The sequence below is a fragment of the Saccostrea echinata genome, unplaced genomic scaffold, assembly GCF_033153115.1.
Source record: "Saccostrea echinata isolate AGI-Se365-2 ecotype Australia unplaced genomic scaffold, CSIRO_AGI_Sech_v1 ptg000034l, whole genome shotgun sequence".
Classification (NCBI taxonomy): Eukaryota; Metazoa; Mollusca; class Bivalvia; order Ostreida; family Ostreidae; genus Saccostrea; species Saccostrea echinata.
The window spans coordinates 762,780-780,797 of NW_026889783.1; the positions used below are offsets into that span (position 1 = coordinate 762,780).

Consider the following 18,018-nt stretch of genomic DNA (forward strand, 5'->3'; position numbering starts at 1 on the left):
TATTTTAATTCATAAGTTTTTCTTTTTTAGCCCAAAACTTAAGAACTAAAAAAGCATGAAAATATATGGAAATAAAAACCCATCATCTTTTTTTTATTAATGATATAAGAGATACGATATATTCAAAGTCATTGAAACGTTTAAATGGAAGACTTATTGAATATCAATTGTAAAGAAACAAATAAACATTGAGTATGGTGATAAACAAACATATTTTTAATTTTGTAGGAAAAATGTTTAGCCAAAATTAACTTCTTTAGTTAACATATTATAATATCCACTTAGGGTTAAAAGATTTGGAGAATTATGTGTCTTTTACTTGGTCCAACAAGTTCAGGGAAAACCTTACTAACGAAGAAACTGAAGTCGAATTGTATCCTTTTTTTCAATTTGTTTAGCTCAGTATTGTTGCTAGACCAAATTGCATGTAAAAATCATATTTGATATTAATGTTAATTACTAAAACATGCAAATGACTGAATGTAGCATGTACAATTGAAAATTTTTATTGTGTCGACAGGAAGTTATAGAATTAAAGAACCTTAGAAATAAGATTCAATAGATGCATGCTACAGACTGGTTTGTGTGTTTGCTCTGCCCTAGGAAGTTGAACCCATGACCTTTTTCAGGTTTGCCACATCAAGGTACTGTTCTATTGATTACACTGACTCAAAACTACAGACTAGTCAAATGTAATGTATCTTACAAAGTGTTGATCAAAACATTGATTATGATTGAAAATCAGTTGAATGTTGTAGATTCCAAGTGCTTGATTACAAAAATATTATTATCAATTATTTATTATAATTGTTTATTCTATTTTATCAAGCCCTATTTTTGAAATGCAAAATTTCAGCCACATCTTATCCAATACCCTTAAAAGGTGCTTGGTAATGGCGCATAATGCTTTTTATGGGTATTGGGTGCTCAACATGCATATTTCCACAAAATAAAGGTCTTCATACATGTATTTGGTAGTTTTATTTAGGTTACTCTTAGTTACTTTCTTGTTACTTTTCAAGGATGAAAGTTTATTCCTAGGACATTCGATGTTGTTTATTATGGATATTTTTGTTTTTGGATTATAACCAATAATTAGTTACAGACAGCTAATCATTGATTATGAAATTCTTACTGATTCCCATTACTTATCTTATGCTACCAAATTCAGAGAAAGACACATCATTGTCTCCCTGAACATCCCAACACTTTTGGTGCGAAACTTTGAAAGAAACTGCTTTCAGCTACCAGGGCACAGATCATGATCACAATGTAACAGAGACATGTTTGTGCCTCCAAATGGATTTAAACTGGAACCTCTTGCATGCCAGTCCAGTGCTCTACCGATCAAGCTAACTGGTTAACCCACTAGCCCAAGTTGTTTGTTAGGATGCCGTTTATCTTACATTACCACAGTTGTAGCTACATTTCAAGAAATTTGCAATATTGCAAGATTCCTTTATATGTCCCTTCTATATGAGATAAATAAAATCTTTGATTAATAAAAATTAAATGATTGTAAGTAACTAAAATGTGAAAAAGTGTTTTCAAATAAAAATCAATATAATTTTTATAAATTATGTTTCTTTAACCCCTGTCTAAGATGATTTAAAACATGGCATGGCTAATATACCATCAACATTGCCAACAGTAAGTAAATTACTTCATATTTATTATAAAGTGCTCAACAGAGAAAAAATCAGTACTGTCATGCTTCTTGTTTAATGTGCTTAGTGTATCAATTTTGACTATATTTTTACAAATTGTATGTGTATAAATGATTCAAGGAATTTATTCTTTTTTTTTATTTTTTAGATTGGAACAAACCTTGTTAATATATCACTGAACAAGAAACAAGAAATAACTGTCAGAGAACTTGGAGGGCCAATGTCTCCATTATGGCCAAATTATCTAAAAGACTGCAATATTCTGATTGTGAGTTGCATTATATTATGCTCAGCAATGAAATCATATGAGACCACATGAAATTTATATTTAGATTCTCTTCCAGGTTGGACAAACTCTGAACTCATCAGTTAAATTAATATGTTGCTGGTTTAAAAATTTCCAATTTCCTTTTATGTCTGCTTTCAATTTGTTGTTTATAATTAAGGTATGTCACTCATGAAATTAGTTATATCAAGGATTTTTTGAGAACTATATGTAAGATAAGTACTCAGACATATAGCATGGCTCAAAATCGCAAAGAAAATTAGGGGTCAGTGCACATCTAATCTTACTGAGCAACGGTACAATTAACTTGACCTTTTCGCACTTAAATTGTATCACTTTAACCATCACCATATTTTACCAGATGTAATCATGGCAATAAATATAATCTTAATGTATGTAAAATAGTTTGAATAATATTTATCATTGAACAAATCATTCAAATTAATGCCTAAATTATTGTGTGACATTTTTGCACTAAAAAAGTATCATATTTGGGGTATTAAAAAACTAAATAGGCAATAAAATATCTTCTTGTATCAAACTTTTTATGACTTTAGTGCTGATCGGTTGGAAGTACATGTATCATGTAGTCAGAAGTCTAAAATAATGAAAGACAAAGTTGGGGCCAGTGATTTAAATTTTGAGATATTGGTCAAAATATGCGATTTTCAGGCAAAAAAAAAAAAAAAAAACAGTGTAAATTATATCTTGATTTCTTTAATATGTCTTCATTTCTTGGCAAAGTTTGTTGAATGGATATGTAAAATTTGTTTTAAAAATACTGATTGAAACTTATACATGTGTTTAATATTTCCAGCATATAGTAATGGAAAGAATTCTCTGACTTAAAAAATATGTACGGCTGAAGTTCCATAATATTAATTTAACAAATGTGTAGATTTGAAGAATTCTCTTCTAAATATCCTTTTACCACAAGAAATAGTCCCGCATAAATCTTGTTTCTTTATAATTTTGTGAGCAGTTTTTAAATTGAATGTTGTATAATTTGCATTGTTTAATTCAAATATGTTATAATAATTGAATTGTTATAAATATTTTGAAGTTGGAGGTTCTGACTGAACTTTTCTTAAGAGCTGACAAGTAATATTATAAGGTTACCTTAAACTTTTTAAAATTGAAGATAAACTAAGGCTTGTTTACATTTGATATTGAATGGTTTTAAATGAGACATTATGAGCATAAATTTAAAATATGAGTAAGCTCTACTAACCATGTACAAAAATAAAGAAATTTACATATTCAATCTTTGTCATTTATGAATAAATACTCATTAATAGATATTTTTATAGCCCCTTTTGTAGATGCATATTACTTTGCACTTGTTGGTAATTCAGTAGACTATTAGCCACAACTACATTGCTATAAATGTTTCAGTCACATATATTTACACAATATACATGTAATTAAGAAGGAATTAATTGCTTGTTTTGTTTCAGTATGTGATTGACATGTCAAATCGTCTACAATTATCTGCTGCCTGTATGTTGTTCCTGACAGTCCTTACAAATCCAAACTTAAAAGACGACTGTCCAGTGTTGGTGCTTCTTAACAAGATGTGAGTATCTAACTCTTCTATAGTGGACACTGTCATTGTGATTTCATATCATTCTACAATGTTTATCATACAGTGCCAACATGTATCTAACATTTAGTAGAATTTCATTATGCATACAGATGAAGGGTGCATCAAGCCATATCAAAATGATATGTCCGTGTCAATGATGATATTCATCGATAAGCATCAGAATTCTTTTCTAATTTATTATAAATCAGATATTTCACTGTTTCAGAGATTTAGCTACTTCAATGAGCAGACTTGAGTTTGAATCACTGTTCCGATGGAATGATATAGTACGACACAGTAAACACAAGATATCCATAAAGGAAATAAGTGCAGTGACAGGCCAGGGACTGTCGGGGGTTTTGGAATGGATGCAGCAACATAGCAGATGATGCTTGTAAAAACTTAGTGATATTTTTGTGATAACGTTGCCAGCCAGTATGCTGTGTTGTGATAATAACATTAAACTGCAGTCTATGACTGTACAACTGCTCCAGTGGTGTGTAATTTACCTGTGTTGGTCTGTTGTTTTTTTTTTTGTTTCTTTTTTTTTTTTTTTGGTTACTTTTGAATGATTTTTATGATATGACTTTTGTGGACACTACACTGTTAGAAATTAGCTTTCATGGCTGCTCGTTGACCTTTTCATTAAAAAAATTATTTTTGATGGGTGGGGATCACTTTTGCTGAAATGGGAAATAAGGATGGGAGGTGGAATTTTTAATGCTGTTAATTGTATGTACCAGTATTTACTTCCTGTGTTTTCCTAGACTGTCAAAAATTAACATACATGTATATGTGTAAAGTATATATTTATGAATTTTAGAAACAAGAAATGTTATTATATAATGTTGTTGCATAAATGTAACTCAAATGTTGATATTTATTGTGTGTGTGTGTGTATATATATATGTAACTCAGATGATGAGATTTATTGAGCATATATATTTAACCTTAATAGGCTACAGTGTATGTTTTCTCTTCTAATATGTGTGATATAGTATGTTATTGTTTTATATCATATGGCATAATATGGCATTGTGTCTGATAGTCGCTGTGATATAATATGTTGTAGTATCTGATAGTCTGTGTGATATAATAATATGTCAGTGTGTCTGTTAGTCTGTGTGATATAATATGTCATTGTATTTGATAGTCTGTATGATATAATATGTCACTGTGTCTGATAGTATGAGTGATAAAAAATGTCATTGTGTTTGATAGTCTGTATGATATAATATGTCATTTTTCTGATAGTCTGTATGATATAATATGTCACTGTGTCTGATAGTATGAGTGATATAAAATGTCATTGTGTTTGATAGTCTGTATGATGTAATATGTCATTGTGTCTGATAGTATGAGTGATATAATATGTCACTGTGTTTGATAGTCTGTGTGATATGATATGTCATTGTGTTTGATAGTCTGTGTGATATGATATGTCATTGTGTTTGATAATTTGTGTGATATGATATGTCATTTTGTCTGATAGTCTGTGTGAAATATTATGTCATTGTGTCTGAAAGTCTGTGTGATATAATATACAGTTATGGACTTCGGTGTAGATCGATATGTGGTTATAAGGACCCATGTCAAGTGATGTTGACCGAAGACACAGAAAGTGATAGCCACTGAGATTGCGAGGTTGCTATCATTTTCTGTGTCTTGGGTCAATATCACTTGACATGGGTCCTTATAACTATATATTGACCTACACTGAAGTCCATAATTATAATTATATTATATAATCACTCAAAGTGAATAATCTACACAGTCCTAACTGAAAAGACTTGGCTGTCATTACGTCACAATGGTAAAAACATGCTTCTTATTATATTATGACGTCACGTTATATATAACTTTGGTGCAGCCGAACGGTGAGTCATGTGGTAGCATATTCCATGAATGTGTTTTAGAGTCAGTATTACAAAAGAATGAATATCATGTGATGTACTTTCAGCCAATGAAAATTGCAAAAATAATCTTATATAATTTCATTGTGTCTGATAGTCGGTGTGATATAATATGTCATTGTGTCTGATAGTCTGTGTGATATGTGATTGTGTTTGATAGTCTGTGTGATATAATATGGGATTGTGTCTGATAGTCGGTGTGATATAATATGTCATTGTGTCTGATAGTCTGTGTGATATGTGATTGTGTTTGATAGTCTGTGTGATATATTATGGCATTGTGTTTGATAGTATGTGTGATATAATAAGTGGTTGTTTGCATTAACAATCACATTTCAAGCATTTGTCATTGGTTGTTAAGAAGCTAAAAGAACATCTGTTTACAACAAAGACTATGACAACTCAATTCATTCTCCATTAAAAGTACTTAATTTTTTCCAATGTATAGACTAGAGTTTTTCCCCCACGCAATGTTTTTCTGATATTTGTGACATGCATGTGCAAACTGGTGTCCCTATGCAAAATGTTCATGCATATCAGATAAATGAAAACATTTAATAAGGCCATTGAACATGTTGAAAGAATAATCCACTTTTCTTTTAAAAAGACTGATAATGCACTTAATGAATAGATTGAAGACGATTTTAACAATGCATAAAATGTTGGGATTACAAATCTCAAATGTACAAGACAAAGTCTATATACCAATTACACAATGTATACCCTGGTTCCTAATGATTAAACTTTCCTGAAATGGTGTTTTTATGTTGGTTTTATTTGATATAAAGCATTCAGTCTCCACTAGTATAGGCCATTATTCTCAGGACTGCATCAAGATCACAACAGGTCAGTCAGCACTCAGGTTTTATTTACTGCCTTAACAGGGATGGTGCTGAGCATAAAACCAGATATGTTGTATCTAGGTAATAAATTGTCTGGAAATATTCAATCCAATTTACCGGTATACGTGTACAATATGTACTTAGTTTAAGCAAATGGAAAGAATACCTATCAACTTAAATAAATTCATATGTGATGCTAAGTGGTTTTATACCATACTATAAAGGTCACCATCTTAATTGTTTTATTTCCATGTTATGGTTGGTCACCCTTCATAAGGGCAAGGCTAAGGTATTGAAGATGAAAGTGTTACAAAGAAATACACAGCCTCTATGTTTTTCAACACATCTCAGTTGACAGATAGATACTAGTAAATATACAAACAGAGTGAAATCCTGGTGTAAACTGAAGCCCATCATACCTGGGAACAATGCAGATAAATTTAGGACATACCACATAATTTATTGCACCTAATGACTTGTAGCAATTAATCAAGGTTAAATCATTTTGGTACATGTACAATCATACCTTCAAGGCATTAAGTATTCTTAAATGAACTTAGCATGTCTGCTTAACTTGGAAAAAATGCAGGCAGTGAGGCCAAATAAATCTTTTTTAACTCGTTAATTATATGGCAGTTATTTCATATGTATATAGCCTGAATTAACAGTATTTTAAAAGAAGCAGAGGACTATTAATTTTTGTACAGTTTATTTCTTGGCATACATGTATATGTGTTATATACTGTACTAAAATTCTGAATGACAAATTTACAATGAATGAACCTGAAAAGGCTACATCAACAAAAACAAAGATAAAAATTAACAAAGCTGGAATGCTCAAGTTGTACAACCAGTCAGAAAACAAATGTTAACAATTTTAATAAGTCTTCACTTTCTCTCAAAAAATTATTCGAGAATAATTCGAATAATTCGAGATTAATAATTTCAGTTTCCATACGTATACTTAGAAATTAAATTTTCAGAAAAAAGAGATAGCATACTGCCTTTACGTGTATAATAATAAATGTTCTGTGAAATATTATCATTTTATTTTATAACTGTGTATAATTTCTCCAACTGATTCCTGCTCCTGACTCCTGATAAAATGTTCATTTTTTTCTCCACTATGTAACTTAACATGTACCTTCAATGGTAAGAAATAGCATACAAGAGTAAAGGTATCTCTTCTATATTAATTGTCCTGAAATATTAGTTCAGTTCACTAGTAAATTGCATTATTTATGTTTATACATGTATGTTAATATGTGTTTGGGTCAATAACATTCTATTCTTTTGAATTTAGGATTTGACTTTTCTTTTAACAAGTACTTTTTTGCAAAATGTTTTATAACTTGAAATAAATCAACTGAAAAATATGCTTAAACAATGTTTGAAAAACAGTAAATGTGAGAAGCCAGTAGTTACACATACTGCTCTATTCCAATAACAGTTTCCTGTAAAATGATCCTGAGCATATAAGAAATACTGATAATTACAAAGGTTGTGTTACTGTACAGATGAATCATTGTACACTAAATGTATAATTATCTAAACACATTGTTTGATCTAATTTTTCCACTTATGACACCCAAGTTGATGAATGATTATAAATATTAATTCATGACCAAAAAAAAAAATGTGAATTGGTATACTATACCTGTACAATGGAATGCCAATAAAATATAATGAATTTTCTTTTTCAATTCTTTAAAATTTTAAAAACCAATTTTAAAATGAAATATATAATAGAAGTGTCAACAAAATATACCACAATGAATTCTATTTTTAGTTGTAAAGAAAGAACCAGTTCCTTCAGGACAAAATTGTCAATCTGCTGAAAACTTAGATTTCCTAGTCCTCCTCTCAAAATATATGTAGCATTAAAGCAAGAATGAAAAAAAATTGATAACACAAAAAAGTAAAAGAAAAAACAAGGTATATATAAGGACACAACCATTTTTAAACAGGTGGAATGACATAAGAAAATGTAAATATATAATGCACCAACTAGAACTTTAAACAACTAATGGAATAATGAGTAAATTGTATACAATCATAAGTAATGTGTTAATGCCATTTTTCAAAGTATTTCATAGCTGTATGAAATGTCACATGGTTCACATGCCTTGCATGTGTAATATGTACATAAACCATCAACCTGGAATGTGCGTAATTACTACTAATACAGAGTTCTAGAACTCCAGTCATTCTAATATAATAGATAATTCATATACACTTCACCATCACAAACCATGAAGCACTTATTATTGCACTTAACACAATGAATTGTTAATCTAAGGGATCAATTCAGTGCACTCCCTTCTAGCAGTAAAACACTTAACAATACCACTGTTTGTTTGAAAAAAAAAATACTTCGTGTGGCAAGCTATCTGGAAAAAGTTCTCTCCTGTCTTCCCTAATTGACACTACATATTTACAATCATCTGTTATAAGCATTATGTATTCCTTTAAAAGATGCTAAAGACAACCTATAATTCAAATGCAAAAATGAAAAAATAATGAGTTTTTGATCTTTGGAACACACACACAAAAATCCCCTTTAACTGTTTTTACTTATTTACACATTAGTACATTAAGACGCATATTCTAAGAGAAAATTTGACAAAATCACAATGAATATAAATGCATTGAGTGTAGGACAGTTTTCTGATACGTATAGATTATACATTCTATATTACATCTTGGTGTCGTTGTATCATGGAAGTAAACACAAACAAAAATACATACATAAACACATGTATTATAACAATTGCATGAGTCAAAATAAAGCAACAAAGATGTTACAATGCCTGTAATTAATTAAATTACAATACAGGTGCCACACTTTAAGGTGTTTTTAAAACCCTGTATCACATGGCAAAATCCTCAAAGAAGCCCTCATGAAATGAAAATGAATTTAATTAACTTCGAGGTGCTGTATATCTCTTGACTATTTTGACAATAAGATTGTATTTATTTGGTAGACTAAGTATCAGTATATTCTCTGCACAATAACAAGAATTTTATCTTCAGGTCAATGCAATCTCTAAGTAGTACTATCAAATAATTTTCTTGTAAATAAAATGTGATTTACAGTAATCAAAATTTTATAGCCATTTAACACTAAATTGCACAGTAATTTTCAATACAGTGTTCATCTAATCATAACTAACAATGTCTATCCAGTTATAGCTAACAGTGTCTATCCAATCATAACTAAGAGTGTTCATTCAGTTATAGCTTACAATGTCTATCCAGTTACAGCTAACAGTGTCTATCCAGTCATAGCTAACAGTTTCTATCATATCTCTGTCTATCCAGTCAAAGCTAACAGTCTTTATCATAACAGTGTCTATCATAGCTCTGTCTATCCAGTCAAAGCTAACAGTCTTTATCATAACAGTGTCTATCATAACTCTGTCTATCCAGTCAAAGCTAACAGTCTTTATCATAACAGTCTATCCAGTCAAAGTTTACAGTTAACAGATAATAATTCAGTCATAGCTAACAGTGTCTATTCCAGTCAAAGCTAACAGTCTTTATCATAAGTGTCTATCCAGTCATAGCTAAAAGTGTCCCTCCAATCATAACTTGCTGTTCAGATGTTGAATGTGCCTACAAGAAGAGAAAGAAGAGAAAAAGGCTTAACAATAACATGCAAGATCTTCTGTCATAAGTATGTCCTAATGACAATTTGAGGTCTGTTACATAGATGATACAATCCTTTTTTAATGTTGTTGTTTTGCAAACACTGCACATTAGTCATGGTGTAATATTGAGGTAAGTCTCTAGCTAAGCAAAATAAATAGCAAAGATTACACACTAGAGAAGTGCCAATTTACAGTTCTAAAATGAACTCTTTAGACAGAGGATTCTTTAAGACATGGAGAATACAGTTTTTCCTTTTTGAGGTTTTCCAGTTCCTCCCTATTTGGAGTTTTTCTGTAATGTTTGTGGGGTTGATAGCGAGGAAATCCTTCAGTGTATGAATGTGAGTCTGTGTTCACCACACCATCGTAAACTGGTTTTCTAGATCCAGCCTGGTGGAGATGTGGGGAACTCTGAATGGTATCTCTAATCTCCAAAATTTCCTGCCTCAGTGGTAAACCTACATCATAGTCCTGCCTGTCTGTGATCTGATGACCAGGAACCATTGAGTTGTTACCAAGACTACCCTCTGTAGAAGACCGTACAACTGCTGAATCTTGGTGCTTATGTCCTTGGAAACTCTGATTCACTCTAGCTATAGTAGCATATTTGTTGTTAACACTAACACCATTTCTCTGATCATGGACTTTAAAAATAAAACAGATTTTTAATATATTGTAATATATTCACTACTCATAATCTTACATACATAATAAATTGACTAAAAACTTGTGATAACGCATGCAATTCTTTCTATTTAACAACATTTTATCATTATCATGTACAATGAAAAAAAATTCTGTGAAATGAAATGAATCCTACCTTGGTTCCTGAGGTCATTGATGGCATTTTGCTCCTGTTCTCTAGTCCTTGTCTGACTTTTACTTCGTTTGACAGGTGGGTTTCTAGGTGCCTCTTTTTCAACAAATCCACTTTTGGTTGGATTTGACAGTTGTCTGTTAAAATCAATTGGTGATAGGGGGTGATCTTCTGGGGTCCTCTGACCATAATATGACTTAGACATGTTTACTTGTGTTGTCTCCAATCTTGATGAATATGATGAAGGAAGGGACTTTGGTCCTACTGGCACATCAACTTCATCTCTGTGGTCACTTCTGTCTCTAATTTGGAGGGCAGCTAGTTTCTTACTGGTGTCATGAGAATCCAGTTTACTTGGATGGTTCCCATTGCTCTGAGGACCAGAATTGATCAATTGTTTTTTCAGAGTTTCTACCTGAGAAAGATGTTTACTGAAAGATTCCACAGTTGTCTGTCCAGTTTTGTGATTCTGTCTGACAATAAACACCTCCTTTTCTGGTAGCTTAACAGTGAGCCCACTTCCACTGGAGTGCTTCTTTTCACTATTTTCATTCTTTGGTGGCATTGCCTGCTTCTCTGGAGAGTGGTGGTCTCTGCCTATTTCTGCATATTTGGTATGATCATACGGTTTTCTGTTATTTATGTCACCCTTTGCTATTTGACTGGTCTCCCTTTGCACATCCTGACCCTTTTTCAAAAGATTTCTCAGCTGACTTGGCTTCACAAGATCAGTACTGTCAACATCTTTATTTCTCCATGCTATGTCAGGAACAGTTTCTGGTACAATATCTGAGTTTGTCTTGGCATGCTTGACTTCATTTTTACATATGCTTGGCTCAGAGTCAGATTTTTGGAGAGAATTATCTTTTACTTTAGTTGGAGAGTTTTGAACACGTTTTGGTGGATCATTTGCTGTCATGAGTGGAATAGGATCTGGACAATTCATTGAGTGTGGAATATCTTGATCCATAATATTTTCTGTATACCGAGGCTGTGGGTTACTTTCATTCCTGTTCAAATTTTTGGCTACATTTTTATAGGCATTGGGGTACAATTTGTAGATCCAGTGATATCCAGATTCAAGGTCCTCTCTCACTGAATCCATCACACCCTTCCTTTGATAAAACAACAGGTAAGCAGATGAGGTCTTTACCTCAGCCTCGGCCATGGGCTTCACTTTAGAGTCGTCAAACTCATACCACCTGCTATCCACTGGGTTCTTACAAAATGCTGCAATATTTCATAAATACAAGATTTTTATGTAAAGTTGTTTTTTTTTTAAATCAACAATGGTTTTTCTGAAAATATACTTTTTATCTATTAGAAGGTTTTACCTACCTGTGTAGTGACCACCTTGCATGTTGCCATAGTGATTTAATACACCCTCAAGTTCGTATATCATTTCTGTGTCATCAGCATTGGTGTGTGGTCGCTTTACAACATGTGAGGCCATGTCAAGCTCTCTCACAGGAAAATCCACCAAAGTACTCAGCTTACTTCTACGTAGTCCCACCTACATCCCAACAGTATAAGAAAATCTTACAAACTGAAGCCCCCTTCAAGCATTTACATTTATTTCTACCTCAAATGCAAGTCCTACGAGAGTCTTTGAGACTATATATATATATATATATATATATATATATATATATATATATATATATATATATATATATATATATATATATATATATATATATTTTCTTTTACAATCAAAGGAAATTCATTTTTTTAAAATACCTATTTTAAAAGTGAAATGTAAGGATGAAACATATACATTGTACATTTAGTTGAGACATTGCTGACTCGCTACAAAACTAAATACAGTAATGTGCATGTATGAGTCCGAGTTTACCTGTCTGAAGCGCTTGAGATGGATGACCAGTACATCTGGAAGTGACCACAGACCAATTGTTTTTGTGGCATTTTTCTGCTGTTTATGGCAGTGTGGACATTCCCAGGCATCATCTCCACTTAACTGTCAGAAAAAAAACATTGATCATCATATAAGCATGATAACATTGAGCAAATCACCTCTAATCTAAAGATGCAGCCCATACATTCTCAATATGTACATACACTGTATTTTTTTTTCTGGTAAAAAATGTATCTATACTACAAATTCTGCTCAATTAATATGCAGATCCCTGCAAGTGTAAATATACTGTAAGCATATTTAATTTGGGGGGGGGGGATCATTGTGGATTAATTTTCATTGATTTTCATCACTTCCAAAAAAAAAAAAAAAAAAAAAAAAAAACCTCTTCAGATTTTGCATACAATGTGTAGATAATACTGCCTATCTCTTAGTCCTTATACCATTAAAATTGATCTGCCATTTACTAGTTGTTTAATGATGCACGTTAACAACCATTTACAAACAAATCCACAGTGTGAGCTTAATTTAGTTTGGGTTCCATTAAATTGCTTAACACAAGTCTTGTTTTTCAAAACCCAATTTTCTTGTTCCAGTAAATATCATTGATCACAACCTGTTTATCTCAAAAAAAAAAGATGACAGTAGTCAAATAAGTGGCGTAAATTTAATGCTTCTAAAGCCAACATAAATTCTTGCATTATCAAGCAAACACGTACTAAATTATTTGAGCAGAGAATTGTAATGTATTCTACAACTTAAAATCAAGTTTTCAGATGTCATGTTCAATCCTATCAGTGGTCTATTGATTGACAGTGTAATTCAGGATATAATCATTGTGTGTACAACAGGAATTAGGATTTCTACATTTAATCCAGCAGGTTTTGTGTGAAAAACTGTGATGTTTTTGGCTATACATGTCATGTGTATTTCCGTAGCTTATGTTAGGCATTCAACCACATTAACAACCATCCTGTTGGTAGACAAGTGTATATTTCTGACTTTATGTGTAATGGTACCAGTAAAGTGTGTTGTTTAAAAATGCATTACGGATAACAGAAATATACATGTATATTTCTGACTTAAGACAATCAGTTTCTGAAATACAATAATTCATACTGGATATGTTATTCTCTTCCAGACAAAAAAAAATAACAAAATTTAATCCAAAACAAAATCAAATACTTCTACAGTAATTGAGATACACCATTCGATGGTCAATATCAACAAACTGTGGATCTCTATTTTTACCTTTTCATCTTTGGTGAAGATTTGGAAGCATTCATCTAGAGAGACTTTCAATGGCTGCTGCTGTGACATCCGTACTCTCTTCACACTCGGTTCTTCATGCAGCACATCATTGTCTTTGATTATCACTCTTCATAAACAAAATCAAAAGGATATATTTTTAACAACAACAACAAAATCACAGCTAAATTTAAATTTTCTGTCTTTTTATGATGCCTCATGTAATAAATATGGAAACCAAATTAACAACATACAGTTTTTTAAACAACCATCAATATACTGTAAAATCACACATTTTTGTGGGGTCAAATTTTCACGGTTTGAGGAAGAACTATGGGTTTGTGGGGATTTGATTTCATGGCTGAAGAATTGTCAAGTAGTTTTGTATATGACATTTTACATTTCTCAGTGGACATGAATTCATGGGTTTCTTAATACCTTAAAAACATTGAAAATTAACCCCCCCCCCCCCACCCCACCCCAAGCAAATTAGTGATTTCACAGTGATCAGTTAGTTGTAGCTATTAAGAGTTTGTTACCTCTCTTTGATAGCATGGTCCCACTCGGCCACAAGCTCTATATGCTGAGGACCATATTCAGCTCCATAAGTCAAAGCACTAATGATGAAACAGAATAAATAGTTATTTAAATCATTTGTCAACAAACAAACAAAACAATAGAATTAAGCAAATATAAAAATGTTTACAAACTTATTTCTTAATCATTTAATTACAGTATATAAAACTGTACCTATCCACTGCTTGTGTATAGAGAGGCATAATTTCTTCATCATCTTGTAAATAGTATCGCTTTCCTGAAAATTCATCAACAAGCCGCAGTCTGAACAGCACATCCAACTTCTGTAAAGTAAGTTTTCATTGAACTTTTGTGTTTTTGTTTATATTCACTTCTAGAATTTGTTTAATAAATACATACACAAACATACACACATTCATTGTATAATCCATTGAACCTTAAAATATTCTTTTCTAAACAGTGACTATCATAAACATTTTTAAAACACTTGCAATACCCTGAACACTACATATGATATAGTGTGCAGGGTATTGCACGTGTTTTAAAAATGTAGTACATCACCTGTGTCAAAAGTCCCTCTTTTATGCACTCTCCCATCACAGTTAGAATTTTCTTCTGCAAACTTCTAAAGTCTATATCTCTAGGAACACACAGAATGACTGGAGCACAAAACCTTGCACTGAAAAACATACAATCTACCACTATAAGCTCAGTGTTTTCCCTTTATTTCAAAGTAAAGGATTATATATCAGTTGTAACAGGCTAGGGATGAGGTGTTTGAAAAAAAAATCTTTGCAAACATTACATTTATTTTTAAAATTTTGATTTCTAAGGGGCATTTTTAACAATTGAAAAGGTCAATTTGTCTGAAGGCCTGTGTGAACACACTGTAAGCTACCAGGGTATATGTTTCAAAACACAGATTGATATTGATTCATTGATTACCAGATACATTAATTATGTAGTAGGCAGTTAAATGACATTACTATCTGGTTGGTGAGGATCTTTTCTCTGTGTTTATAACAATCAGCTGAGTGTAGGAAGACTCAAACTCTTCGGGATTACTGCTGCCCTGACCGGGAGGTGCTAGTGTTTCTATAGCGTAAACCGACTCCACCTCTGATATGTCAGTCAAGGGCTGGTCATCACAGTAACGATTCTGGATCCCATCCTCAAATATCTGACACAACACAATCTAATAAAAATAAAATTCAGTTGGAATACCTGAACTAATCATAAAACTAAAGCTATGTACCAGTGGTTATATTATTCAAAAAATATATTTTGTACCTGTAACTAAAGAAATCAAGCCCTTCAAACTATAAACTATAATAATCATTGCTACTGAATATAATTTTCTTTCATAAGCACTAGATTATGTCATGGAAGAACATTTCTAATTAAATTGTTTTACCCTGGATGGAGAAATTTCCATGTATGCAGCAGTTGCCTCTCTTAGTTCCCGAACTGTGTCATGGACATTCAGTGTCAACCCAATCTTGATCTGCATTGGTTCCACCTCCCTAGAGACATAGATCACATAAACTGGCCTCGTAGTGCGCACAGGCAATGGCAAGGAGAGACACAGATAGGATTCAAATGTATTGCTCAGCTTCTGACATTTTGGACATTTAAGTGAAGAGCGATACAGAGCTTGGAATAGATTGTACGGGACACAGCCACTGTTCTGCTGTAATACCTCCTTAGCTGCTGCCTCATCAGAGATGTCTGAGGTACTTAACTGGAAGGCATCAAATATATTTATAACTTATGACTTGTACTTAAACAAAATTACAACAAATACATTCTGTCACAGAAATTATTCTTGATTATGAAGATATAAAATAATTGTTGGATACTTTATCTTTTTGCTGGTTGAAAAGTTAATGCCCATTTTGAATAGCACAAAGTTTAGTTGTTGTAATTGAAATTGGGAAGCATTTTTTTGTCCAGTCTAATTCTTATCATTTTAATTCTAATCAATAATTATAAAACCTCCCATCTGATATGTTTTTGTTACATTGTGAGGAAGCATAGTACTTTTTAGACAAACCGCATTTTCAATCAGACTACTTTTCGGCATGTTTTGACAATACAAACAAATAATCACATTTAAACAATTTTCAATGCCAGTTGACTTTTTTTTTTCTGTTACAAGAAGAAAAAGTCTTAAAAAGAAAGATGAAGGAAAAGATTAAAAATGAGCAGCATTCTGAATGCTAGAACACTGACAGGGTCAGATTTTCTTTAGTTAAAATAATCTAACTGTGTCTTGGGACAATTTCTTGTGCACGAAGATAGTATTTTTTTTTTTTTTTAAATAATTTTTTCACTTCATGACTATTTAATTTAAATGAAAGTTAATTTATTTGTGTTCATTTATATTGATCAGAGTTGGTTTCATTTCATAATTTTGGAATAGATAAATGTGCGATTATAATATTCTTCATCCACATAAAAATCCATCTCTGTTAAATAAATTCATGTACTATAGTTTTAATATTTCAAAAACTAAGCATTTGATGAAATGTATCAACATAAATAAACCAATTTCATGTTCCATAATCAATGTGCAGCTTTCTTCTGTTACAATGATGTTTATTAAAAAAAATACCCGTTTTGTCTTTTCTTTTTTCTTGTAGCTTGTGAAAATGTCCTCATTAAGACGATCAAGAAGCCACAGAAAGAACTCCTGAGAATCGTGCTGCTCTGATCCTTTGTACTGACTGTTGTTCTTCCCTACAACACTTTTAAATCCATTTGAGACTTCTGTTACAACATTTGAATTATTACTCCACAGACTTTCTAGTAATTTTCCTAATTGTTCTGTTACATCACTCTTCTGACTGCTAAACTTTTTTGAAAAGGATTTGCTTTTCATATCATCTTTGAACTGTTTTAAAATGAAGTACTTGGTGAACCAATCCGTGTTGCTCAAACATTGTATCACAGCATTCATAAAGCAAGTGTTCCCATGATTTGGGATACCAACGGTACCCGGAACAACGTTCCACAAACTGTTAAACGATCGAGTCATCAGTGGAGATGAAGACAAATCTTTGGCCTGTTTACCACTAGACTGTCCACTTTTCCGTGGCAGTGAAGGAGTCCATCCCCCTTTTGGACCCCCGGTCTCCACACAATTTTTTTCAACACTTGAAGAAGTTTTAAAACGACTCATAAGATTGATGACCAATTTAAAAGATGGTCGTGACCTCTTCTTTCGTTTGGGTAGAGAATTTGATTTTATTGGACCGTCAGCTATTGCTTCCACAGGGTTTACTGTTTTGACATTTGACGAAAAATATAAACTTTGACTCACTTCCCGATGATGCTCAGTCAGTGTTGTTGGTTGTTTTTCTATTTTTGTTTCTTCTTTGTCCGCTAAACTGTTTTCAGATGATGTTTTTTGATATGCAGAATTAAGATTTATGTCCATTATCACAAATACTTTACTAGATCAACAGGTATTTGTTGAAAATAACCTTCTGTTTTTCTTTTTCGTTTTTCGATCGCCATTTTTATTTACTCAATAGGTCAACCAAGAATCATTTCGATAAAAACGCATTTTCTCTAACGAATGATTAAAAGTACGAT

The 18,018-nt window shown here is 32.0% G+C and overlaps 2 protein-coding genes across 2 annotated transcripts; one reads left to right on the forward strand and one right to left on the reverse strand.

The window, feature by feature from the left end:
* Nucleotides 1–243: 243 nt before the first annotated feature.
* Nucleotides 244–5,177, forward strand: LOC133199338 (ADP-ribosylation factor-like protein 16). The gene is made up of 5 exons (XM_061335145.1): nt 244–373; nt 1,604–1,650; nt 1,816–1,935; nt 3,411–3,529; nt 3,765–5,177. Exons 1-5 carry the CDS (start codon nt 307–309, stop codon nt 3,925–3,927), a joined length of 516 nt encoding a protein of 171 aa, XP_061191129.1. The 5' UTR covers nt 244–306; the 3' UTR covers nt 3,928–5,177.
* A 1,824-nt stretch (nt 5,178–7,001) lies between these two features.
* LOC133199489 (ubiquitin carboxyl-terminal hydrolase 43-like) lies at nt 7,002–17,971 on the reverse strand. The gene is made up of 11 exons (XM_061335298.1): nt 17,036–17,971; nt 15,836–16,162; nt 15,408–15,616; nt 14,983–15,100; nt 14,635–14,744; nt 14,424–14,501; nt 13,888–14,014; nt 12,616–12,738; nt 12,099–12,273; nt 10,764–11,990; nt 7,002–10,587 (listed from the first exon to the last, which is right to left on the reverse strand). The coding sequence occupies exons 1-11, from the start codon at nt 17,858–17,860 to the stop codon at nt 10,154–10,156; spliced, it is 3,753 nt and encodes a 1,250-aa protein (XP_061191282.1). The 5' UTR covers nt 17,861–17,971; the 3' UTR covers nt 7,002–10,153.
* Between the last annotated feature and the right edge of the window lie 47 nt (nt 17,972–18,018).

Excerpts from the sequence above, each read along its gene's own strand:
- LOC133199489 (XM_061335298.1), bottom strand. The coding sequence starts at position 17,860 with ATGGACATAAATCTTAATTCTGCATATCAAAAAACATCATCTGAAAAC. Across the intron at positions 12,739-13,887 it reads TCTTCACCAAAGATGAAAAG|TTAAGTGGAGATGATGCCTG; the intron begins GTAAAAATAGAG and ends TTTTTCTGACAG. Across the intron at positions 10,588-10,763 it reads CAATGACCTCAGGAACCAAG|TCCATGATCAGAGAAATGGT; the intron begins GTAGGATTCATT and ends TTATTTTTAAAG.
- LOC133199338 (XM_061335145.1), top strand. The coding sequence starts at position 307 with ATGTGTCTTTTACTTGGTCCAACAAGTTCAGGGAAAACCTTACTAACG. Across the intron at positions 374-1,603 it reads GAAGAAACTGAAGTCGAATT|ATGATTTAAAACATGGCATG; the intron begins GTATCCTTTTTT and ends CCCCTGTCTAAG. Across the intron at positions 1,651-1,815 it reads TACCATCAACATTGCCAACA|ATTGGAACAAACCTTGTTAA; the intron begins GTAAGTAAATTA and ends TTTATTTTTTAG.